Source organism: Scleropages formosus, chromosome 12, assembly GCF_900964775.1.
Source record: "Scleropages formosus chromosome 12, fSclFor1.1, whole genome shotgun sequence".
NCBI lineage: Eukaryota > Metazoa > Chordata > Actinopteri > Osteoglossiformes > Osteoglossidae > Scleropages > Scleropages formosus.
In genome coordinates, this window is record NC_041817.1 from 17,080,539 (window position 1) to 17,107,121 (window position 26,583).

At 41.0% G+C, this 26,583-nt stretch overlaps 1 protein-coding gene across 2 annotated transcripts in view; it reads right to left on the bottom strand.

Moving 5' to 3' along the window:
• LOC108920701 (partitioning defective 3 homolog B-like) overlaps positions 1–25,885 on the bottom strand; it is a 164,763-nt gene extending 138,878 nt beyond the window's left edge. The window contains exons 1-2 of one of the 2 annotated variants that reach the window (XM_018729654.2): positions 24,585–25,885; positions 15,470–15,571 (exon numbers count right to left, since the gene is read on the bottom strand). In XM_018729654.2, the coding sequence (XP_018585170.1) occupies positions 15,470–15,571; positions 24,585–24,701 (219 nt within the window). In that variant the 5' untranslated portion in view covers positions 24,702–25,885. Of the gene's footprint in view, positions 1–6,220; positions 6,263–15,469; positions 15,572–24,584 lie in introns of those variants that run through there. The other variant, XM_018729656.2, reaches the window with a different exon arrangement.
• Positions 25,886–26,583: the final 698 nt, after the last annotated feature.

The following is a 26,583-nucleotide window of genomic DNA, read 5'->3' on the forward strand; positions in this document are numbered from 1 at the left end:
TACCTCCTCCCAGGAAGCGCTGCTTTGTCTGCTCTTCTGCAGCATTAATACACATTTCAGAACCTCCCTGCACCTCGCCTCCTCACTGCCACGTTGCCTGGATACGGCATAAACGGCAAATCTATTTCAATACCTTCTCATATCCTTTGGAAATGTATTATTTATATATTCAATAGTTACTTATACTGGATCAGCCTTTAGATTATTTACAGTTGTTTTTCTTATCCAGAGTAGTGACACAGGTTTCTACATTCCTGCTGCTCCAGTCAGAACTTCACAATTTCTCCAGGGGGCTGCCCCACATCATCAGATGCTTATCTATGGATTTAAATATAAAATTGCATCAATAAAGTCACCAATAAAAACATAGTCTGCATCTCATTTTTTCTTCATTTTCTCCTTGGAAACTATACTTATGAACATTTTGTAAAAGATAACTTCTTACACAGTCTGAGGAACACAAGACTGCTCTTTCATTGGCTTGATGCTCTGTTTCTCTTTCCTAAATGGTTCAGTCACCACCTATGCACTGCCCCACCCCCTTCCTGTGCAGATCCACAAGGATCCAAGAACAATGAATTGTTAAATAATAATAATTATAAAAAAAAAAAAAAAAAAAAAAAAAAAAAAAATCCATAAACCTGCCGAGCATCACAAGTAAAACAAGGGAAAGTGGGTAGGAAGTAATTACACATCCTTTTACCATTATTTACCTGAGGGTGTTGAAGCCTTGCCATGTTTCTGTCAAACACCCTTGACTTTGGGGAGCAGGGGGGAAGTTAGGTCTCAGCTGTGGTCTTAGCACAGCCCAGTTGTTCTACAATGCAGCAACCAGAAGTCCCTCTGCAAATCAACCACATATGTCACCAGAAGTGTCAACCACCTTCAAGACCATGAAATTTTCTTATATATTCAAAACATACAGACCCTGTAAAGAGTGGTATACACAGCATAAATCTTTCCCCATACCTGAGTATTCACCTTACAGAAATTCTGTTTTTTAGTTTAGTTTTCAGCCTTATCAGAAAATACAATGAAGGGATCCAAACAAAATCAACAGGTTAAAAATGTGCCACATAACTCTGCTCAATATAAGTTTACACCAAAGATGGCCATTCTGAACACATGTCCCAGATCACTAATGCTGTGGATTTTGCATGTTTGCACTGGTGTAATGGTGCAAGACTTGGGGATACAGCTCTCAGTGGAAGGTCCCCAAGAGGAGCCAATAGTAATGAAAGCCATCCCTTACCAGGTGCCCCAGGGACCACAACAGGGGTCTGATTGGGCTTAATGAAGTGGAAGCACAGTGAATCCATTTTAAAAGCAGGAGGGAAAGCTGAAATGTCCACTAAATCCATCTCTCTCGTCCACCTACAATGCCCAAGCTCAACCTCCTCAGGGTGACTGATACGAGCTACAGCCTAGAACTTTAAAGGCCATCATTGCTTGTTTCTGTAATTAGAGGATTCAGTTATCATTCAAGCAACTGATGCCCAGTCTTTACTGCTCTTGCTGCAGAATTAGTGTCAATGTATGTAAATCTCAGGCATATTCCATACTGCAGGGACGAGGATCAGGCCAGGAAACACACAGATTTAATTTAATGACAAAATACATTTCTTAAAAAGGTCTACTTTTAAATCCAAGTACATCTAGAACCTTCCATTGTTGAATTATCCACAGAACCCTCTCCTAAAAGCACACTAAAAACTGCAAACCTTTATTAAAATATTTCTGCTTAAAAGCTCTATTAGGGAAGTGACAGGTCTAATGAAAGTAACAGAAACAGACAAATTATCCATACACAGCTGTCTGACCAAACTAGCAATATGAAGCATGACATGCTGTCTAATACAAGGATTTTAAGCTGCACAAAATTCAAGGAATAATTTAAGAGTGCAATTCAGAAATCTCATTAATTAAGGCAATTAATGAAAAGCAGTGTCTGTGAGGCCTTTGAAAATTAATGATAATAATAATGGTGCCACTATGATTGGAAGAGGCCACTCTGACCCAGGTGGTGCTTCTCGGAGGAGGGGAAAAAGAGAGAGAGGGGGGAGGGGAAGAGTGAGGAGAGAAAAAAAAAAAAAAAAAAAAACCAACCACCTCCCTGCTTCACTCCTACAATTAACCCAATGTTCCACTGCCATACCTCACATGGCCTCAGATAGGAACTGCAATCCAGTCTAATAGCTGAATAAAGAAACATCCAGAGAGGTATGTATGGAAGCCACACTGGAATTTACTATTGTTGTTATTTGGGACTATCCACTTCACTAAGCTATCCTGCTGTTTTAGTTCCAAGATACAGACAAACACCCTGTCCCAAAGAAGAAGAAGAAGGAGAAAAAAAAAAAAAAAAAAAAAAACCTTCTTCCCTTCCTGACAGAATGGAATCCGGACGATGACTGTTGAAGTCACACAGTGGGCATGTCAACTTTTCCTTGAGAAGAAAGTGATCGTTACAGGGTCTCCTGTGTACTAGATTCCCTTGACTTTGTGACTGAACTTTGGTGACTCTATAATGCGTATATAATGCGTAGCTGGAAACCACAAGCCTTCACGGGAGCTCACAAAACAGCACTATATTGTTTCCTGTTTCCCACAGCCTGTAGGGTCTGCTGCTTTCCTGTAGGCCCTGTGATTCTAGAAGACCAGATGCCACCAGGCTGGACAGTCATACAGACACAGATAGACTGGGGGGCTCCACAACCCTGTAGAGTGAAATATCTCACTAGCCTGAACTAGAAACCATACAATGGGTTACAAAGTAGTCTTAAAACACTAGGGAATAAAATGCCAAAGACAAAAAATAAAACCATATCAATGCACTATAAAATAGCCCACAAACTAGATGTCATTCCAGCCTTTAAATGTGTACAAGGTAGGTTTAGCTAATACTATGGCACGGCGTGTTCTTCTAATAACAAGTACCCACATTTGGTCATGTCTAAGAATTTGGCTGATGCAGAAAAGACTCAAGAGTGTAGGCAATCATATAGCTTGGAGGTTGTACTATACCACTTTTGTGTATTTCAAACCCAGATACACCAGCCTCACGCTCAAGGAAATGTCAGAATGGTTGTTTGGAATATTGTGGTTTCATAGCAAAAAAAAGCACTACAGGTCAAGCCAAAGAAATCTATAAAGAGTTCCTAGGGTATTTTCCTGACTGAAACCTTTTTTCCTGTTGAAAGAATGCTTGTGTCTACTAAAACAAAAATCATTATTTATGTTTGAGAGATCAGGATCTCACACTTTCATTTGATATAAGCATGCTGTAAAAATAAGTAAAGCACCAGCAAAAAGGTTTCAAAGACCACTTAAAGAACAGCTCTAAGTACACATGTACTAAGCAGTCCACAAGTTGGATATCCCCGCGCACCTGCTCCCAGTCATGCCGGATTTTATGTACAATATGCTCCTCTACAAACCCTTTCAAGGGCATAGTCCATGTGTGAAAGACAGCATTGTGTCCATTAAACCAGCAGCTGAATCAGGCTCAATATATATATATATATATATATATATATATATATATATATATATATATATATATATATACACACAAACATAACTACTAGGAATTAGAGAATGACTATGAGTCATATATAATTTCACATTTTGCACTGTCAATGCACCAGACAATCTCAAAAATGCCAGAAATTAACATGACTACTTAAATCAGCTTTTAAGTATTGCTTCCTGGTCCTTTTTTCCATCCCTTCAGGTGTTCACTGAAAGTAATCATGACAATGTAACTTAAAAATCTAATTTACAGTCCAACGTAAACCTCTACCTCACCCCAGTGACATCCCTACCACCAATCCATAATACACTGCGATAACAAGCATTTCACAACCCTCAGTCAGAGATATCATCAGAAGAATAGTGCATGACACAGTTTTTGCCTCATTTAAATCATGACCAGTGGTGCTTACCTAATGAACTCTCAGCCAGGGTTCACATTACATACACCTAATTTTCAGCAACGTGCGTCTCACTCCATTAGCCTTTAATGAGTGGCTTGATTTAAAGTTGAAATAATCCCAGTGAACAGCTTCATGGGTCCATCTGGCATGGCAGCACAACCCATCACTGTGAGGGCAGATAACACTGCATGATTAATGCAGAAAACTGGACCTAGAACCACAGAGACAAGATAACTTTCTATTCTGTTGCCCTTCATGGAGCGGCACGGTGGAACACCAGGTAGAGCTGCTGCCTCACAGCACCTAGTGCAACGTTTACATTTAGTGCATGCTTTTCCCCAAAGCAACATACATCTCAGAAAAAAAATACTATGAGTGCATTATATCAACATAAAGATAGATTTGGATACAGACACGTGACTCTAGAGTACAGTTAATTTGTCACATTCTACCATATGAACTGCATAAAAGGTGCATAACCCATAGTCCACAGACATGCATTTCAGGTAAATTGGAGACTCTGAACTACCTATAAGTGCATGTGTGGCTTTCCTGCAATGGACTGGTGTCCCATTCATGGCGTACTGTGCTTGGTCTTACATCCTATGCTTCCAGGATCAGTTACAGACTGCCAAGACCCTGACATGAACAAGTGGTTCAGGAAGTTGAAGGAGTGCCCTTGATAGAGCTTGCTACCAACACATGTTCTGGCCATGTTTTACTCTTCAGAGGCCTTCCTACACAAAGAGGTCCCCGTTTACTTTTAGTACAAGTGTGAAGACATACCTGTTTATTGGTTCAAAAAAACTGAAATTTCCATTCACAATCCAGGAACTCCAAGCAGAGAGCTCCAAGTTTCCGTTCTTTAGTCAAAACTTTTACTCAACTTATGATTTCATCCAGTTAAGTATATTGCTGAAAAGTGTTAAAACAAGGACACAACAGACATGAAATGACTATGGTCAAGTACATACCCTTAGTAGTAGTACAACTGCTACTGTATCTGTGGTCACAAAACTGTAGGATGCAGAATGTCACAGGTGGGAGTCTGCAATGGGATTAACTAAGCAGTGGAGCATGCTCAAAGCAAATACTGGCATGCAAGCCAGTGAATGTGCGACACTTGCAACACACACAGTGTTAATTAGAGTGTTCTGGAAGTATGCAGGGAAAGGTCACAGGTCAAGGGGTGTTTTTAATGCAATCAAACTTGAGAGGAGAGTTCAAGACATAGAAAGTGACATACATCTCACAGAAAATAGAATGTGAGAATTACATCAGCAGAAAGACTTAGATGCAGATGAGTGATTCTAAAGAACAGTTCATTTGTTACTTTCCACCACATGAACCAATGTACATCACACAGTGCGCAGCCAGAAGAGATGAGTTTTAAGGCCCTTTTTAAATGTAGACAGAGATTCAGCAGTTCTGAGTGAGAGGGGAAAGTCATTCCATTACATCGGAGCCAGAACCAAAAATCCTTGTGCTTTTGGATCTGCTTTTGTTGCCATCAGTACATAACAATAAGACAGACTCTTCTTAAAGATATGGAGGAGGTATTTGTCTTGGCAGTTAAACCTGATGTGTCCTCAGGTTGAAGCAATTAGTCTATGCGTTGCATTGTTGCAAAAGGTCAAAGACGGTCACCTTGCGATGTTCCTTTCTGAAGACTGAGTGACAGTGAAAAGCCGTAATGAGGTAAATAACAAATGTGGGTCACTGACAGCCTATAGCTGTTTCGCATGCTCAGTCTTGCCATTAACGATAATATCTTACAAAATTCACAATGCTTGAGATCAAATAACGATTTGTATCATTTTAATTGTATATCATGTTATCAGAGGAACATGTTCAGAGTACCATTGCAAACACCTCCCCCCATATATAAGTAATTGAAAATTATACAGGCATCCTCTTAACCTCTACTTCATTACAAAACCTTTCTCTGTTTTGCATGCCTTAAATAAAGAATGACTAAGAATTATTTCTTCTCCAAACAACCATTCTAATTTACATTTGTTCAGTTTGCTGCTCTTTATTATTTACACAGGGATATTCTCCATCCCAGTAAAATTTTACACAGGGCCTGCATGTATCTTCTTCCAAACTTTTTCAGATATTTTGTTAACGGCACTTCAAAGGCAGCTACAATATATACAGATGCACACAATATACAAACCTATGCCCGTAGAAAAAAGAAGCAAAACTCTAGTATTAACTGACTAATACTAATCATGCTGGTCAGTTTAAAAAAAAAAAAAAAAAAAAAAAAAAAAAAAACGTACCTTTACCAGCTTTCACTTCATACTGTATTTCTCCCATATTTCCTGGTGGGGGAAAATACTTGATGTCAGTGTAGGGCTGTATGTCTTACAAAAAAAAAAAAAAAACTGTTAAATGTTCTAAGTGCTCAGAGTTAATCTATCACCCCATAGTAGATGAAAGCTTATTTTATACAAAGTCCCTGATGTAATGCAATAATAGAGTGAAAGAGTGCAGCAGAAAAAAAATGAGTGATTTAAAGTGCTCCACTACTATAGACAACACAAGTTCCAGGAGTCCACAGTATGCTGTTAGGTTGAGAGAAATTATCTGAAAGACGGTGTAAGTGGCTAATGGTCTTATGTAGACTTGCGCCTGACAGCCTCTGCAGCCAAACCAACTGCAAGTGCAAATGACGTTGACAGTGAGGCCCGTGGGTCAGGACATTGGCCTGTCACCAGAGACGTATCTCCACCGGCTCTGGCTAAGTCCTCTGGAGAGAGTCGTTTCACACCTTTCCTATTGAATAGTCTGCCTTCAGCCTTTCCACCCAATCTTCAGCAGTGCAGCAGGACAGATCTAAAGACAGGCATTCCAAACATGCCTTCTAGTTTTCACAGGACCTCAGAAGGGGGAAAGAACCAAAAAAAAAAAAAAAGTGGAAATTCTATATATACACCACCACTGAGAGAAAGGAAAAGGTCATCCAGGAACAATGGGAAGACATAACTCACTCTATTGAGGACTATAAATCACTGTAATTATTTTAATAGTCCAATGACTCAATCTAAGCTTACAAAGGCCCTTCTCTCCCACCATCAACTGCTTTATCACATCAGCATACTAACTTATCAGGCTTGAGCAACACTTAAGGCACAATATGTCTGAGGCTACCATTTCCACTCTCTCTTTTTCACTGTAACTGGTCTATATATGGGGGTGCGGTGGCGCAGTGGGTTGAACCACAGTCCTGCTCTCCGGTGGGTCTGGGGTTCGAGTCCCGCTTGGGGTGCCTTGCGACGGACTGGCGTTCCGTCCTGGGTGTGTCCCCTCCCCCTCCGGCCTTACGCCCCGTGTTGCCGGGTAGGCTCCGGTTCCCCGCGACCCCATATGGGACAAGTGGTTCAGAAAATGTGTGTGTGTGTGTGTGTGTGTGGTCTATATATCAATAAGCCAATCATTTACTGAATCACATCCCAATATCTCAGTGCAAAGAGGGGGGAAAAAGCTAACTTTTAGGAAAACAATATTCAGTGTTGTAAGCATATTCCTTTAAAGGTCATTTTCCGACACATCTTAAAACTTTTAGATCTTTATCATTCAGTTTCAATATTCTTGGTTATACTTCTGCTCCTGATGGCACGGAGTTTGTCAAATTTTTTGATCTTATTGCACCCCTATTTTCATCGCTGTTCCGGGTTACTTTTCTGTGTGAAAACGTGTCATTATATTGCAGTGCCTAAACACTGCAGTGCCATAACCAGTAGGAATACAAAAATTACAAGTAGTACTGGGTTATTTTTTTATGATTTTACATGACCATTGGGTCAATCTTTAAAAACCTGCTTCTGTGTGGGGCCACCAGTGTTAAGTAGCCCAAAATTGCGCTTTATAGTTCTTATAATGTCTGCATGGGGCAGTTCATAGCATAATGGTAAGATCTGCTGCCTTTGGACCCAAAGGTTAGAGATTCAAATCCCACGCACAGTTGTAGTACCCTTGAGCAAGGTACTTACTCTAAACTGGTCAAGTAAAATTACACAGCTGTGCAAATGGGTAAAGAGTTATAAGCAGCTTAACATCATAACTCAATTTGGAGAAAAGTGAATAAATGTAAATGCAATGGATGCACACTGTACCTGAGTCTGAACCTAGATGGTTCCCTCCAAACTACACCTCATGCATGCCAATTTAACTTGAAAACATTTTTCTCATAATTAATGATGGGAGTTGGAAATGTGTTTTGCTCCTTTAACAGAAATTTTAGAAAATCGATAAAGAAAATACCATTAAAAATATGTAGAAAAATGTTTGTATAGTCAAAAATTAGTAACATAACATGATGACAGAATATATATTACTAAAAAGAAATCAGGGTAAGGTCTGCCACAATGTGACGCCAAAGAAAACCTTTAGTACCAAAACTGTATAATATTAATACAGGATAAGTCAGTGGGGGGTGGTGGTGGGACTGGGCAGGATTAAATGAAATCAATGTCATGTGGCAGCTCCATTCAGCCTCCAAAATGAGCTAAATCATAGTGCCACTTTATCATCCTCTTCACCAATTCAACTAAACCAACATTTTCATACATTGCTAATAAGCTAATTTATATCAGCACTAATTAAGCCAACCACTACATCATTTAGGGGGCAGACATTACAGCTACTATGGGAATGTACAAGTGCCTAAAATTAAACTCAAAAGAGACTTCAAAGGAGCAGCTGCCCACTCCATACAAGCATTTACATGTATAAATTGTACCCTAATGGTTGAGACGTTCTGCAATTAACTGCAAATTAAGACAGGTGGTCGGAGGGGTGGAATATGTTACAAGGTCATATTTTGTTTAAATGCTCCATGAAATTAGATTTTTAATTTTCAAATTAATCCCCAAATATTGCATTTATTTTTTTGATGTGGATGTCCATCAAGAATCTGATCTCTGATGCCAAAGAAAACAGTGTATAGTGGGTGCAGGAAGTCACCACCTCGTTTCAAAATGTGTACCTTTTGTTGTATAACACTGAAAATAATCTGAATGAGGCTTGTCCCCTTTCTATTTACTCACAATAACTCACATTAGCCAACTTAAAATTATTAAAACAGTAAAATACTTTATTTGGATAAGTGAAAACTCCACTTGCAAATACATTTATAAACTTCCTCATGTATAATCAATAACCTTACAAATGAAACCAACTAACTGGTTCCTACCTGTGATCTGCTGATGATTTTGTGCAGTTCAGAATAAGAGCAGCCATTTCTAGAGGATTCCACTCCTTCAAAGTACATTTCAAAGGGAATCCACAATGAGTGGAAAGGCGCTTTCAAAAGAACTCTGGGATAAAGTTGTGGAAAGGCAAAAGTCAGGAGATGGGCATTTAACCATTTTAAACACTTTAAGTATCCCAAGGAGCAAAATAATGGCCATCATTAAGAAATGGAAACCGTATAACACCACCCAGACATTAAGCAGATCAGGCCGTCCCTCCCAATTAGATGACCAAGTGAATTGGAGGCTGATCTGGGAGACCAGTACAAATGTGGGCTGTATGGGAGGACTGCAAAAAGTCACACTTTTAAACAGAACAAAGGTGTGAACAAACAAACCTAACTGCTCCTGACTTGTGTACAGATGTGAAATTATTTTCAAGGAACATGACAAACATTCAGTAAATTCATCTGACTATGATTTATTAACAAACAAACATGGCACTAACTAAAGTAGCATGTAAAAAACAAAGATTGTTTCACAGGCAAAGCAAACATTTATCTGGGATTTTATCCCACTTTAAACCTCCAAAAGCCTAAAATCTGATTAAAGTACCTTTTATGTTTTGCATGCCTTTTTGACCTCACCCTGTAAGGTATGTCTAGGTTACCACAATAAATAAAGTTTTAAAGCAGTAAACTAAGAACCCAGCCTGATCCTCTACAATAGGGAAAAAAATAAGGCTTTGCCATTTTCTGGGATTAAAGGAAATGACAAACGAAAGAGGGCTGCCAAGGGCAATCAGAAAATACAAGACCATGAGCCCTTTCATGCATGTAAGAATAATCAGGCCTTTAAGAGAACCTGTGACCATTCCTTCACATTGACTGATTGTTTGAACAGTGATAAAGCTGCAGAACACACACATCTACGTGTTGCTGATGCCTTGTCAGCAAACACAACACACACTGCTGAAGTGCATGTGCACATAGCAGGGACAGGTAAAATTCAAGCTAGAAAGACAGCTACCAAAAATTTCAAATGACACCAGCAATATTTTGTGGATGGCTGTTGCAAAGTATAAAACAGCATCCTATCTGGCTAAGTATTGCACAAGCACTACAGACAAAAATGTAGAAAAATGTGTTGCCATTACTGTCAGAGCCTCTGCAGGACAACTGTATTTATTCATTTAGCAAAAGCTTTTCTCCCAATCAGCGTACGATGCAGTACAGGCATCCATCGATTAACAAAATTAATTTGTTCCTGAAAACTATGCAGATACCGTAATTTCAGGTGCCAAAAGTGTATTTCCCCTTACTTTAAATGAAAAGGTGACAATGCATTCCCACTATTGAAAAAACCTCAAACTGTCCCGTAGAACACCGGAGTTACTGCACACTGCTGCCAAGATGCGCATATATACTCTCATATATATAACTTTTCCTGCAAATTGCTATGCTGTCTCCATAATCATTCCATTAAATAATAGACCCAATTTACCCATCAGGCATTCCTGTACAATTTCATACACTTCCCATAATGCCCCACTCTCTTAAAGCACCAGTCTCACATTCATAACAGACAGAGACATTTAAATGCAAACAATCCACCAACAGTACATTGCTGCAGTTCCACTTCACAAGGGTTTTTTTATTTATTTATTTTTTTAAATGCTTTCTGAACAGGCTTTGGATAAAATAATTGCACAGATTTTTTTTTTTTTTATCCCAGAAATTGAGACATTTACATTAATTTATTCATTTAGCAGACGCTTTTTTCCAGTGCGATGTACATCTCAGCAAGACCTGAGTATCAAAAACCGAAGGCCATTATACTATATTTTCATATAGAGAGAACTGTTAATTGAGGGATGGCTGTATTTAGCTAGTACTTTCATCATGGCAACTTACTGAACTAGATACCCTACATTAAATTGCCTACAATTATTCAGCTATACACCAGAGCAATGTGACACACACGGGGAAGCTGGTAGCATAGTAGTTAGAGCAGCCGCCTTTGCACCCAAAGGTTGTAGGTTTGAATCTCACCTCCAGCTGAAATACCCTTGAGTAAGGTACTTTCCCTAAATTGCTCCAGTAAAACACAAACTCCACAAAGACTACGTAGCGATCAAACCCATGTTCAGTCGCATAAGCTAGGTGCTATGACACCCCATTTCAACTTGTTCAGTGAGTGTGAATTCATTTGCAATGTTTTCATGACTTTCGTTTGTCTTTACGGTTCTGCTTTTTGCATCAAATGTTAAATACAAAAACACTGAATCTCACATGTTTTTTGAGCATTTACAATATTGAACAGTAATGAATGCAAACTGCCTAACTATGATGTGTTATGAAAACTACTGTTACTATTGAAGTAACTTAATTGGTTCTGGTAATATTTAAGCAGGTTTGAACATCACCTCTGGCTGTAGTACCCTTGAGCAAGGTACTTACCCTCAATTGCTCCAGTAAAATTACCCAGCTGTATAAATGGGTAAATAACTGTAACCTTAACATTGTAAGTCGCTTTGGAGAAAAGCATCAGCTAAATGAATAAATGTAAATGTGAATGGGTGACACTCTTGGGGCTCAGGAGAGCATAACAAAATTTAGCATTAAAACAGTTTATACTTATGTCTTCAGTTTCTCAAAGTTCACATCACAAAGGGTTTTTCAGGAGCATATTGCCTTTGCAAAGCGGGGGAAGGCTACTTGAAGAGCTCCTCTAATTTTAGTCTAACCAAATTTTTTCTTATTCAGCACAACCTGTTTTATCAAGGTACCTTTTAGCATACTTAACACAATGCTCAAGATCCCAAAAAAGCTGGACGAGATAGGCACTTCAGCCCCAGAGGGGCTTCCGAAAGTTCTAATGACACCAAGCTTGTATCACAATCCTCTGTTCCTCTTCCTACAATTTCTCCGCCTATTTAAGTCTGAGCCGTCATGAAATTCAATGGAAGAATCTAACCCAATGACATAGGTCATCAGAAAACTATTCAGAATGGCTCTTGAAACCAGCAAATTGTATCTCAGCCTGCCAGTGCAAATAAGAGCAATTGCATAATAACCTTTCATCTATACTTATTATTGAAATAAGTCTCTACATCTTACTCACAAACTTTGACAGTTTGTTAGGGTAACTGTTAATTGCCTGAAGTAGATGGCCAGTTTTCCAGTCTTCTCACCTAGCACTGACACCTGCAGGGTGGGGTCCAGAGGTGACAATTCTACTGATTACGGCATTGCACACAATTTAAGCTCGTCTGTTGAATATTCATCAGCCTAACTGGAAAGTGAACCAATCACAGCAGCACTCCCCCCGAGGGTTAATGGGGATCATGCAGGAGAACGCCGTAATCAGATCATACCCCTTGGTTTCCCCACATGTCTATTGGGTGAAGACCCATGGCAGAGAAAGCAGTGAAAGAGACAGTGCAATGACTTTCACAGTGTGACTCACAACAAATGGCAATGACTTCATGACAAACCCACAATATCTTCAATGCAGTTTCAATGTTTTGAGTCTTCCTTTGTTGCTGCAAAGAGCTGATGTAAAAGTGTTTTATTTTAGTAATCTTAACCTCTGTGTGTGGACAGACAAAATATAGAAACTAGAATAAGTTTTTGTTTTCTATTAATTATTTTGTTATAGTTAGTAACATCTCACAGGCAGACAGACAGACAGATCCAAATGAATCAACACCCCCCCCCAAAAAAAAAAAAAAAACTATTGGGGACAAGAGACTTAAGGAGAGACTTGGAGCAACTGGGACTGCTCCCCCTTCTAGCAGGTTGGGTGTGCTAAGGCTGGGGAAATTGATTCTGGGCTCTGCAGAGCACGTGACCCGAACTGCACCTTGATCGACAAAAGGTTTTAATTAACCCCCTACTCACTAATCAATATCATTTCTCTCTCTAACACATAAAAAAAAAAAGTTTACAGCCCACTACTTTGTAACCTTTAAAGGAATACAGATCAGGACCTTTTCCTAAATATCCCTTTAGAAAGGGGAAAAAAAGAAAATTTTTATTAACAAAAAACATGCTTTGCCATCTACTGGGATTTTTCACACTGCTCATATGTAACAGACTACAAAGGTGAAGTTTTTGTGTGGTAATCATACTCTAGAGGGCAGTAAATGTAATTCATTTCAGTTACGGTCAAATTTTGAGTTGGACTATTTTAAAATTGCCCACAAACGCACAAGTTCTACAAATTAATTAGAAGTTACTGTTCTCAATTAAAAAAGAAAAATTACTTTAATAAGAACTTTTCACCTTCAAAGATCGTTTTAAACAAAGAAGTCAAGCACAATCCATTACTAAATGAATATTCTAGGATCATTTGGTGCTTGCTGACTAAGTTTTTGGTGCCATATCACATTCATGCCTCCAGATCTATGAATATGTATTATGAGCATTTCATTAGCACATCTTAAGCATATATTATCTGAGGGAGGTGTTGGAGAGGCCTTACAAAAAATGGGGCAGATTCTTATGAAGTGGCTAAACTGTTTACAGGCATTGGAGGCTGAAAACTGAAGACCTGCACAAAGATAGTCACGATAGAGCAAGACCCACCAAGGAAAATAGTCAGAAAACAAAGAAAACCTGAAAATACCTTAATCTGAGCACACATCCCTCATTTATGACACATTCTGCTACTAAGATTAATGACCCTCAGGGCAGGGACGTACTGACTGCGGCCTATGCTCCATTATACTTTAAAAACCTAATCTGCTGGTACGATGGTACTGGATTGCACAGCAAAGCCCTTCTTTTGATTCATTTTAATTAGAGCCTCTGGGCTAATTGTGTTTGCTGAAGATCTGCAGTTCCCTGCATTAGTAATTGTATTTAGTTCCCTATTCTTATCGTTTTTATGTCTTCAAAGCTGCACTAACCTCTACAATGCAAGATGTGGAAAGCGAATGGGACAACAGTGCAGGTTAGCAAAGGCAAAACTCTGCTGCACTGATACTGGCTGACCAACATCACCACATGCGCTCATGTGATAGCAGCAGGAAGGTGCACAGTGGAATCAAGGCCAAGTGGTCTCTATGGCAACACCACCAGCCTCTCCTCAGGGCAGCATAGCTCTGTGGGTAAAGGAAGAAGAGTGTGCAAGTTTGCCCTGTGACCCCAGATTAGCCAAGGTTTGCAGCAGAAGGTAGCTGAAACTCTATAACCTCACTAATCTAAAACCAAATATATGGTAAAGATGGGGTAAAGTGTAATCTCTGAGCCCTGGCCACATGGCATGACTGCAGTAATGTCTGAATTAATATTCACTCTTCTGCTTGTCTTCCAAGATGATTGAGTAATGAGTGCTGGAATATAAGCCCTCCTAATTTTCTCCAATTAAATTCTCATTTTGCAGGACAGCTTGTACAAAACCTCCCAGAATGAGTGAATAGCTACATGGAAATCAGGAGATGACACTGGCTTGGGCTAAAGGCATTAATAAAAGCTGCTAATGACATTTGCATGTGCAGAAAGGACTTGGGTATAAGCATCATGTCATGCAGAATAAGAAAAAAGAATATTATTTTGCTGTCCCCTTGTGTATGTGGGAGGGACTGAAACAACTACACATTGTTTTGTATTCAACAACCAAAATATGTCTTGCAGATAAAACCTACTCCAATGAATCTCCATGGCCCTCAGGTGTCAGTGTCATTTTTTCCCCATCACTCACAGCTGGAAACTCAGGAACACAAACCCATTTCCCAATGAGCCACTGAGAAGAGAGGATACACAGTCAACTGGTGCGATGTTTCGCTGTCCCAAAGGACCTCAGGTCTCTGTGAAAAGCTCATCTGCTTGCTCATTCTTTCTCTCTCTCTGTGTCGCTCTCTCTCTCTCACACACACACACACACACACACACACACACACACACAACATTCCCCTCTGTCCTTACTTATACAGAGAAGACCTATTGTCTGCTGCTGCCTTCAGTGGTATTAATTAGACAGACAAAAATCCAACACTTCTTATCTGATAGGAGACCTAATGTCTGAGGCAATTCAATTAGAAGGAAAATGTCCTCATGTTATCCAGTTAAAAACAGGCCTACAGCTCACTAATCCCTCCATGCATTTAAAAGCAACCAGAACACACACACACAAAACCAAATATCATTCTGTTATCTTATCACTTTCATTACCTCAATTCTAGCCCCCGGTCACATTCTAGTCCCTTTCTGACAGAAAAGTGTTTACTGCCAAACAGCTGTGCAGATGGATGCTGTTCAGCCAAACCAATGGTACAAAGCATCTAGGTTGAGCAGGGATTAGTATGTAATAGAGTTACAAGCAATTGCCTACCCTGTCCTTATCCTCGACCAAGTCAATAAGCACATCGTCAGGGTCCAAGATGCCTCCATCGCTGTGCTCAACGTGGTGAGTACGGACCAGGAAGTCTCCCTCCTGCATTATAAGTAAAAAAAGAACTTCAGCATCCTCTTTAAGACTCTGACACAAAACAAGTACTTACCCAGTTTCCTCAAAAAGGGTTCTTGCATGAGACAAATCTAACTGCAGAAACAAACAAATGAAATAAAGAACATACATGAAGCAAACACTGTTCAAACAATTGAACAGACAGACTTCTTAGGAAATGGTGTTTGGCTAATGTGGACCACACATGTAGCTCAGCAACTTGTAAACGAGGCACAAGAATGAAAACAAGAACGTGACTCAAATGACATGCCAATAAGGCAGCTCTGTCCAAATTTGCAAGCAAGTTTAACTGTAAAAGGACAACAGGACCAATATGTATTTTACATGGAAAAGTTCAGAAACAGTAGGGCTTTAGGAAAGACTTTACCCATATAAAACCTTTGCGAAGTAAGAAAGGCATTCTAAAATCCTATGGATTTCCACAGGTTTACTTTTTCCACACGTAGAAAACAAAAAAAATAAAAATAAAAGCATAATTTTGCTGTAATGTTTTTCCACGTCTAATTTCTGAAATGGAATGGAGCAAAATTCAGGCACCTAAAACAATCTGAGCTTCCACAGCCAGTGGTTAGTTGGCAGCAAAATACACTCAAACCCAAAATGGGAGTGTGCCACTTGATAAATTCAGACCCCTTAGTCCAAGTCCTTATTGTTCAGTTTTTTTATTATTATTATTATAATAAAGTTCCTGTTTTACAAAAATCCACACCTTACCATAGTGTTCTCAGCATCTTGAAAAAACACACATCTTTGTTGAGAAACGGCAAGGAGTCTTTTTGCCTGGTCTGAGCAAACTCCATGTGTTATAGCTCTGTGGTTTCTCTGATGTACTGAACAGTTTCTCCGATGTACAGAATGGGTTGCAACACAGCCAAAGCATTCAGATTCCCTTTTAAAGACAGGATTTTCGATAATATTTTTTTGGTCATTACAGTGCAGCTTTGGTTTCACTTTGCAGTCAGAATATTTCCAGATTAATCCTGCAGTACAAGAGTGTCCCTTATTTGCTTTGTGTTACAAGGGGTGCCTTAGACTATCCTCTCCAATTAATATGTCACATTACATGTTAAATTTCTTAGTGTATAGGCCAAGTCCTGCCAAGGTTCTGACTTCCTGACTTTTCACATGCCCCTAGACCCTTGGTTCTTTTTCTATTTCCCACTGACACATTAAAAACACAAGAGATTTCACATCTGTGCTTGACAAGATAAGACAGGTGCTGTATATTCACACGCTAGCAAAAAATAGCATGAGAAGGAGGAACATCTCTTGGAGATGACAATGTGTCTAATTAGGCGACCTCTCTTGAGAGAGATGTGCTTGAGAAGATACCTTGAGAGACATTCACTCTCAGACTAGGAACACTAACAAGAAACCCCTGGGGCAAATAAAGAACAGCAAGAACATTCTAGCTCCCAGTCACTGGTACAAGTACAGTGTGTAATGGTTTATAAGTAAGGATGCTATAGACAAAGTGTGCAAAAATCATTACTCTGTAGTAGTATGTGATAAGAGGAAGGCCCAGAAGCAACCTTGCAGCATTCCACAGATGCTGTCATTGTTTCGATCTGGAAAAGCCAGCCAAGCCACTTCAGGAACACTCCCCTTAAAACTATCAGAGATTCTGTTTCAGAGTTTGGTCCACTCTAAGAGTGAAGGTATGTGGGATATTGACATTTAGCAGGCCACACCATTACACTGGGGTATAAGGGCTGATGTGTGTTTGTCCTGGGGCACAGTAATGAGGTGTTCTCAATATCTGGAACATTTGTGATGTAAAGACAGCACCGAACAGCAGGGATCCGTCTGTGTTTTTGCCTTTGTTAAGATATGGCAGAGGTCCATTACCCAACCTAATGTGATCGTAACCTTAGCAAACATAATAATAATAATGATGATGATGATGATGATGATGGTAACAGTAATAGTGAAAATAATAAGAATGTGATAACAGAAGCTGCTGCCTATTTCAGCTGAACACCCCACCCCCAGCCCTCATATCATTCCAGCTTTGAGACATGCTCTCAGCCACATAAAAATCCCATAATTTGGCTTTGAATTGAATTTAATAAAAGTAATTTTTCCCCTTTTCTCACCCCACTGGGGCACATGCGCCCGAGTGGAATGAAATACTTTCTATTAGTTAGAGAGGGAATGAAATGAATATTTCCGTTTTTCAGCGCAGCACTCCGGTGTCTGGGCAGGGGGCTTAATCAGCAGCTAAATGAGATTCTGCAGCAGTACAGGACCCCGCCACGCCAACAGCCTGTCTCTGTGGGCTGCATAATAATCAGGGGCCCATAGTATGACTGAGGCTGTGCTCCCCTAAACCCCTACCTGGACCAGGGTCATCAAGGAGCACTTCTGCTAGAAGGTGACAACTGACTGAATGGATACACATCCACTGCTGTCTCGCAAGCAGATGAATGCTCCTAGCATCTCCATCCATCTACAGTCAGTCATTTAGGACTGGGGGAACACACAGTCTGATCAGCACTCCTTTAGAGAATGACTAAATGAAACAAACAGAAAATGAAGGACACAGGTATGCAACCGAGCCAAGTAAAGAGACCACATCAACAGGAATCTCCAAGGCCCAATAAGCTGACCTTTGGGAAATATGGGCCCTCACCCATGACTACTACACAGGAAACAAGTTTCACCAGACAGAGCTTGAAGGACTCATTTTAAAACACATGCTGTGCTTGTTTCCCTGTGTTTGAAAATGTTGCTTATTTTCTGATTCCAGATGACTCACCACAAAAATGATGACTGGGCAGAACAGACGAATCAGAGCCCGCACACGAGAAAATCAGAACTTTCTGAAGAAGAACCAAGAAGTCTGTAAGGGTTACTAGATTTAAAAAAGGCAGATGATGGCAAAACTAGTTAAAACTCCCATAATCTGCTTAAAGTAGTGTCAAAGACTTACATAAGGCTTTAACTCATAGCATGGTACCAGCAAGGTCTTTCCACTACCAAGGCCTTTTTCTGTGCAGTCAACAGAGCTATGTAGCTTTATATTCATTCAGAAACGTCACTGTAGGCAAAAGACCACAGAAACCATAGCGCCACTAACAAAGAGACGATATGTCCTCTGGATGCTTAGCTAGGCAGGGTGCCATCCAGAAGGCATTTCTTCTTTCTTAATCCTTTGGCCCCAACACTTGCAAGGCATGGACCGCTGCCAGGCCATTGACATCTACTGGTGTCCTAGTGCATGGTACAAAGGAGACGCCACTAAGTTGGAAGCAACCCCTGAGACTCAGACACATTCAAACACATTCTGCTTCCAAAAAGTCCTAATGAAACACAGAGCAGCAGAGATCTTCAGAGAGATCCACACACCAGGTCCATTAGCCCCAGAGGTCTGACTGGGTCCACAATACGATTTCCTACAATATAATGGCAAGTGAGCCACTTGGGACTTAAACCTTTAACCTCTTGGCCCCCTAAGTCCTGTCTATGATACTCCCTTCCACCAAACAGCTAGAAGGGTGAAGCAATGTAGCGGTTAGAGCTTCTTCTTTTGGATCCAAAAGTCGCAGCTTTGAACCTTACCTTCTGCTGCAGTGCCCTTTATCAAGGCACTTACCCTAAATTATGCCAGTAAAAATTACCCAGTTGTATAAATAAATAAATAATTGGTATCTTAACATTATAAGTCAGGCGGTAAGGTGACACAGCAAGTAGTGCTGCTGTCTGACAGTGGGTCTGGGTGGTGCGAGAGGACATGGGTTCGATTCCATCTCAGTCTGTGTGGAGTTTGCATGTTCTCCCCGTGTCTGCGTAGGTTTTCTCCCCACAGTCCAAAGACATGCATTCAGGTTCACCCACAGTGTGTGAGTGACAGAGAGAGTGTGTTCCACTGATGTATGGATGAGTGACCCAGTGTAAGTAGTGTATCTAGCAGTGTAAGTCACCTTGGTGAATAAGGAGTGTGGGCTGATAACACTATATAGTGTTCACTGGATGCCATTTTGAAAAAAAGTGTCTGCTAAATAAATAAATGTAAGTCGCTTTGGGTAAAAACTTCAGCTAAATGAAAAAATGTAAAGTCTTTTTAGCCTTTCTTGACTGAATCAAAGGGCATAGTCCAAACCCTGTATTTGTGCCTTTGATTTATTTGTTTATTTTATGGCATGGCACCACAGTTTCTGTGATATCAGCACCTCCAGCCACCACCTCCACATTCCTGCCTCCAACATTCCTAGGACTAATGAAAAAAAACAGCAGCAAGACCTCAGCCTACATTTGTCTTTCTAATTAAGGGGCCCTTTCTCAACAGGCCAACAGCTGCCTGAATAACTCCCAACCACTTCCTGGCTTTGGTCTGGCCCTCCTGTGCTCACACTCCAGTTGTGGGCCCCAGGGATGCCTGTTCCATCCACCTAAGGCAGTTCCCAGCAGCCCTCTTTAAACGCATGAGCAGGGCCACGCACAAGACAAGAAGGCACAGTCAAAAATTATTTTTCAGTTGACGTTTAGCTTGTCTGCACCTTACATGAGTCAAAAGAAAATGAAAGAGTAATGTTGGTTTGCCAGCTGGACCTACAGAGAATCCAGTCCATATTTAAGCAGCAAATCCCTTCAAATCACAAGCTCAAGTTAAATGATAGCATCCTAGCAGAAGGAAATACCAGGCTTCTCCGGGAGGCAGAGCACTGGAGATTAATCGTTTGGAAATAAATATAGGCCATTGCTGACTGCACTTTAATCCTGAAACACATTAAACATACAATTACACAACTGTGAGAAAATGTGCATGATTAGTATAACAAAACTGGGACCTGACAAGTTAGCAGGACTTTCATGAGATGTCAGGCAATTAAAAGTTCTTCCATAGATTTTATCTCATCGAGACCGTGGTCAATGTGCTGTTAGTGGAAGCTGAGACAGACCAGGGACTCAGAGGAGCCCGGTAAAAGCAGCAGCATGACGTGTCAGCAGGTCCCACAAACTAGCATCACCGACATAAACCCAAAGACGCCATTCCTTACATTGGTTAAATTGCCAACATTAAGTAAGCATAAGCACAACCAGTCACATTACAGGCACGGAGAACTCCAGAATGTAATCAAGACTGACACTAAAACATTGAATCATATGTTACAACAACTAATGGATCACATATGCTGAAATATGTTGTACAGCACTGAATTTACACAGTAATATTTACAGCTATAATATTTAATACTCTAAATATGTAAATTTATACATTTCTGTGTAAATTTACAAAATATGCCTTATTGAGTATACCACAACTGACAGTCCTCAGATATAAAAACTGGCTCACTACAGGAATAATTCAACACATTAGAATACTTATTTTCATGTGTGTCAGACTGAATATGCCCGACAAACAGATTACAAAGAACAAGCGACTCCCAATAATCAAGCAGAGCATCCAAAGAGACATGAAGGGACATGGTAGTAATGTGTTAGACCACTGGCAGATCATGTTAACCAATCTGCCATACAGGGTATTTCAGCTGCAGCTCGGAAGCAAGGTGCAGCCAGTCTGTCCCTGGATTTCAAACGGATCATGCATCCGGGAGTAAGCGGGATGTAACGGCCCCTCTTAGGACACCGAAAATGCAGGGCAATGTGTCGTAACACACCAGCCAAATTAAACCTGCACCAGAAGTTAGATTTGCACCTTAATGCAGTCATGTGAAACTAGTCCTATGCTGTCCCGCAGGTACAAAGATAGAATATAACAACTGTAGCTGCTCCTCTAAACCTCAAACATGAAAAAGCAGAAGTTGGCAGAAAAGATGTGAAACACTCAAAAAATAAAATAAAAACAAAGGTTGACTCCTAATACACGCCTACCTGTCATTTGTCAGAAATAGTTCTCAAACAAATGAAAATACTGCAGACCTGACTAGTTCCACATTCATAGTTGCAGTATTTTACTCATAAAGGTGACAACTGACTGAATGGATACACATCCACTGCTGTCTCGCAAGCAGATGAATGCTCCTAGCATCTCCATCTACAATCAGTCATTTAGAAGTAGAGGAACACTCAGTCATTTTGCAAATAGATTAAGATTTAAAGCAAAAATCAGTTAATCCATTTTCCCCTAAATTCTCACCTGGACCAGGGTGATGAAGGAGCAATTCTACTGGAAGGTAACAGCTGACTGAATGGATACACATCCACTGCTGTCTGACATGCAAACGCTTATTGCAATCATGCAGGATGAACCTGATTAAGCATATAAAATTTTTATTACATTCTTTACAAAAGCAAAAATAGCAATAATTAATACATGTAAGAATCAATAAATTAGGAGAAAGTTAAGGCACATGTTTAAATAATGTCAAAATGTCACTATGTGAAAGAGAAGGATTTAAAATTGTTCTTTAATACGAAAGTTGTTTCCCTGTTGCATTACTGGATAATAGAAGAACTGTGTTGGCCCCCCGTGCTCAGCATGAGTGTTGTGGTCTGTCCTCTGAGATTTTAAGACCCCTGCTCAAAATGGTAACTAATCTTATACATGCAGTGACTAGGAAGGAATTTGCCAAGCATATATAAAATAAACAATAACAAACATTCCCATCACAGGTGAATGACTAAAACTGAGAGGATGGAGACCAAACTATGAAACTTAAAATGAAGAATTAAAATCATGTGTTCTCTTAAGGGGGGCGCAGTGGGTTGGACCGGGTCCTGCTCTCCAGTGGGTCTGGGGTTCCGAGTCCCGCTTGGGGTGCCTTGCGACGGCCTGGCGTCCCGTCCTGGGTGTGTCCCCTCCCCCTCCGGCCTTGCGCCCTGTGTTACCGGGTAGGCTCCAGTTCCCCGCGACCCCGTGTGGGACAAGCGGTTCTGACAATGTGCGTGTGTGTTATACTGTGGTATGAGGATAGGAGAAAACAGGTGGATAAAATAAGCAGCAGCCATGGCAGAAATAATTTCAAATGGGTCAATTCTCTCAAATACTTCTACCAGTAGTGCTTCTGTGAGAATGTTTATGAACCTTTTTTTTTTTTTTTTTTTAAATCAGGTAGCAAATGGTTCAAGGGATTATAGCTTTTAAAACAATAGGATGTCACTGAAGCAACCTCTTTAAAGGAAGTAAATGAGGAAGCCCCTGTGATGCACTGTGGGTGATATTTATCTTGCTTCAGAGTTCAGCAATGCAGCTAAAAACCCAAACAGCTTCAGAACCAATCCTGGTTCCAAAAGAGTTCATTTCTACTCAGGTCTAGCCCAAGTAGCCCTACTGAGCGAGTAAACATAGCAACACTAGCAAAACCCTTTAATGCAACACCCACCCAACCACACAGTAAGACCCCATTCAAGACTCTGAATCTCATTTCACCCTGTCTTAGACAACTGATGACACCAGTTGTCTATGACAGCTCAAATCTAATGTTCAAATAAGGCATTGGAGTCCATATAACAGCCTACTGAGATGGCCCCTAGACAAAGTAAGCAGTATTCCTCTGACACCTGTGCTGTCTGAATAATAGTGCCAACATGGTCTGAAGCACTGCGTGGAGTACATCTAGCGCACAGGTCTTGGGTTCACAGCAGTGAGAGAGAGGGAGGAAGAGAGATAGCTAATAAGTCTGAATGTGCGATTTGCATTCAGACTGCAGAATGATACTTAAAGTCACATCTATCCCATCTGTTACATCTGAAAACCAGAAAGTCAATTTTGACTTTTTCATGAATGAATTTCACTGGATTGAGTCCTCTCAGGCAGAAATTAATTTCCCAGCCGTTTCGGAAAATAAATTTTGATGAAATACAGATACTGGGTTATGATTTTCACAGACCCACAGAAACCAAAAAGTCAAATATGTTTTCCCTGAGCTGTACCAGGTATGGACCATGTGATCATCCCATGGGTCAGCCCTCTCATCAAATGAGATATCTTCAGACCTCAACATTAATCCAACTCTGAGATGGAAAGGTACTGGAATATTACTGGATTAGTTCATACTGTACTTTTTACGATTCAAATATTAATTAACAATATGCACTGTATACTCCTGACAAGCACTCGTTAGCAGTGTCATCTTTTGTAAGACACCCCCTCTATTACATTACAACTGAACACTCCCAAAAAAGTTTCACAAACAAATAATCAATGTTATTTGTGTAATACTGTGAAACTTCTCACTAACACCTTAGCATCTGAAATAAGAACCACCTAGGGGTACTAATGACAACTATATAAATGTTTGAAATGTTCTTGTTCTTTTGCTGAGATGTATGTCGCTTTGGACAAAAGCGTCTGCTAAATGAGTAAATGTAAATGTAAATGCACATACCTTGTTTACCTTATCTGTGGTGGAAAATACAATTAAATACAGGAGGGCCTTACTTAACAGACACTTTTATTCAAGGTGACTTACAATTTTAACCAAGTTAACTACGACTCATTCACAAAGCAAGGTACTTTTACTGTATCAGGGGCCTCATCAGTCCTGGCTGGATCACCTGGGAGCAGGTGTCTAATGTTGAATGACGCAAGATACCCCGTGTCCCCAGGTTACATTACTGATAATGTGACCAGGTATATTGCAAGATATAAGCGGTAAAATAAATGGTAAGTACATTGATCAAAGGTACTACAGCATGAGTGGGAATCCAAACAACAATTTTCAGATTGCAAGGCAACCGCCCTAACCTGGACATTCCACACTGTTCTATAATAAGTATGCAATTAACCGCAAGCAGTTTCTAAGTTCTTCAGACTTGCAGCAGGTCAGATTTGAAGTAGCGTGAAAGTGTTCTCGGGCGATGAACGTGATTTTGACAAGAATACTGTGATCAGCCCCTGCTGAACACAGCTGTGGTCAGCTGTGCAATCTATACTGTATATTACTATGTAGGTTAAACTAAAAATAAGAGGGAATCACAACAGCTTGTCAATGCAGGGTTCAATTTCCCCCCATAAATTTACCGTGCGAGAAAATGTGCATCATCAGAACAGGCCGAAACAAGAAAGAATGTTCACCTGTTCCAGGAGCTTCCTGTACCTCTGTGTGGCCTGCTGGATCAGGTCACCCACCGTCCACCCTTCTCTGCAGGGGACGACCACGCCGGTCCTTCCGAAGGTCACCGTCACCTTCATCTCCTGGCTTTCATCCACGCTGTTCCGGACACTGTGACTGTTGGCGTTACTCCCTGTTGTGTCGGGACCAGCAAAGCAGCCAAGAATGGAGGCCTCAGCTTCGCCCCCAGCTTCAGCCCTAGTCCTTCCTTAAACCGGACCCCTCCTCAGTTTCAGTCCCCTTCCTTCAATCCTTGCGCTTGAGTTTGAGTCCCACTTGCTCTCAGAGTCCTCCCACCTTCGGCTTCCCCCTCAGGCCGAGTGCGCGCTCGCCGGAAGCCGCAGCGACAGGTGTACCGACCGGGGGTGCAAAATCTGAGCGTGCAAACTTGTCTCAAGTCACACACAAACTTTCTGTGTTGCCTACTTAAACACACACAGATTACGTGCGTCCGAAACTCATGGATCAAAAGCGGTCAACTTTACATCTGACCCCCCCCCCGCCCCCCCCAAAAAACTACGAAAACGTGCGTTACTATATATCATTTATTATAGCCTTTAGAAAAGGCAGATACCGGAAGCAGATGAAATCAGCCAAAGCGCCCTGCACTGAGGCCAGCCGAAAAGTTATATCCCAAGTAATTAAATGGTTAAACCGCTCCCGGGATCCTTTGTCGCCATCGGAATATGATGTTGGTATGTTTTATATTTAAAACTGACGCTCCGTAGCACAGTTTTACTTGCCAAAGTAGGCGATGTTTGTCCTTACACCTACACACAGACAGCCCGCTCTGTGGCTAGCCGAGCGCTCGAGCCTTCAGCAACATGGTCGCGCGCAGCCGAAGAGGCGGCTAGCCGGCGGCTAACACTAGTAGCAACGGCACCGCTCCCGAAGCCTGGCACGGCTGCTGCCAAACAACAACTAACCACAAGCGTGAGGCTGTTGTCAAAAAAATAAATAAATAAAGAGTCGCCTGGCGAGCCGCTGACACGTTTGGATATTGTGAAATCTTTCTCTCAGAAATACAAAGAACAGAGCCTCAGCTCCATCGCTCCTCTATTCAACAAGTTGAGCCTCACGTCTCCTTTCACAACAAAATGATCCCACTTTTTCTTTTCCTCAGACTCCCCGCGTTTTCTCTTCCCTTTTTTCAATCCCGAGCAACACCCGCTTAAGAATTACCCTACATTATAGTTGCTCTTTTATATACATGACAAATTCCCAGTGCAACAAACAGCCCGTGTCCGACACTCCTGGACGTTCCACAAACTAAACAAACTTGTGGCTGGAAGTTTCTTAAAGGGCCAGCGCAGCGCGCCGAGCAGCGAGAGGACAAGGTGCGGCCCAGACCGCAGCTAGCAGCGCCGTTCAGCGACAGGTTCGCGGAGGGGCGAAAGGATGGAGAGGCAGCACCAAAGTGGAATTTGTAACCCCTGAGAGCGAGACACCACCCAAGGGTGACCTGGAACCAAGTGGTTCACAGTACGGGAGGTTGGAAACACTAGGGGCCGATAAACCAATTGGAGGCGGAGGGCAGGAGGACACACACCGTCCCTCATTCATTTCTAACAGTGGGCTATAAGATGTCACCAGGCTTTTATTTTTCTTTTAATTAAACCTCTACATATTGCCCAATGGCATCACTTACTGCAGCCTGGCTAGTTTTATGTTTTCCCAGCTATATATACTTAATATTACACATATTGCTGCAAATGTATGACTCACACACACAGAGTCCGAAACCATTTGTCCCGAGCAGAGTCACATAAGGCTGGAGGGGGAGGGGACACACCCAGGACAAGATGCCAGTCCATCACAAGACACCCGAAGCAGGACTCGAACCCCAGACCCACCAGAGAGCAGGTCCTGGCCAAACCTGCTGCGCGACATGACTCATTTGAATAAAAAAAAAGTATAATTTAAAAAATTCAGAAATTTCAAATGCTCTGATAAATCTAATGA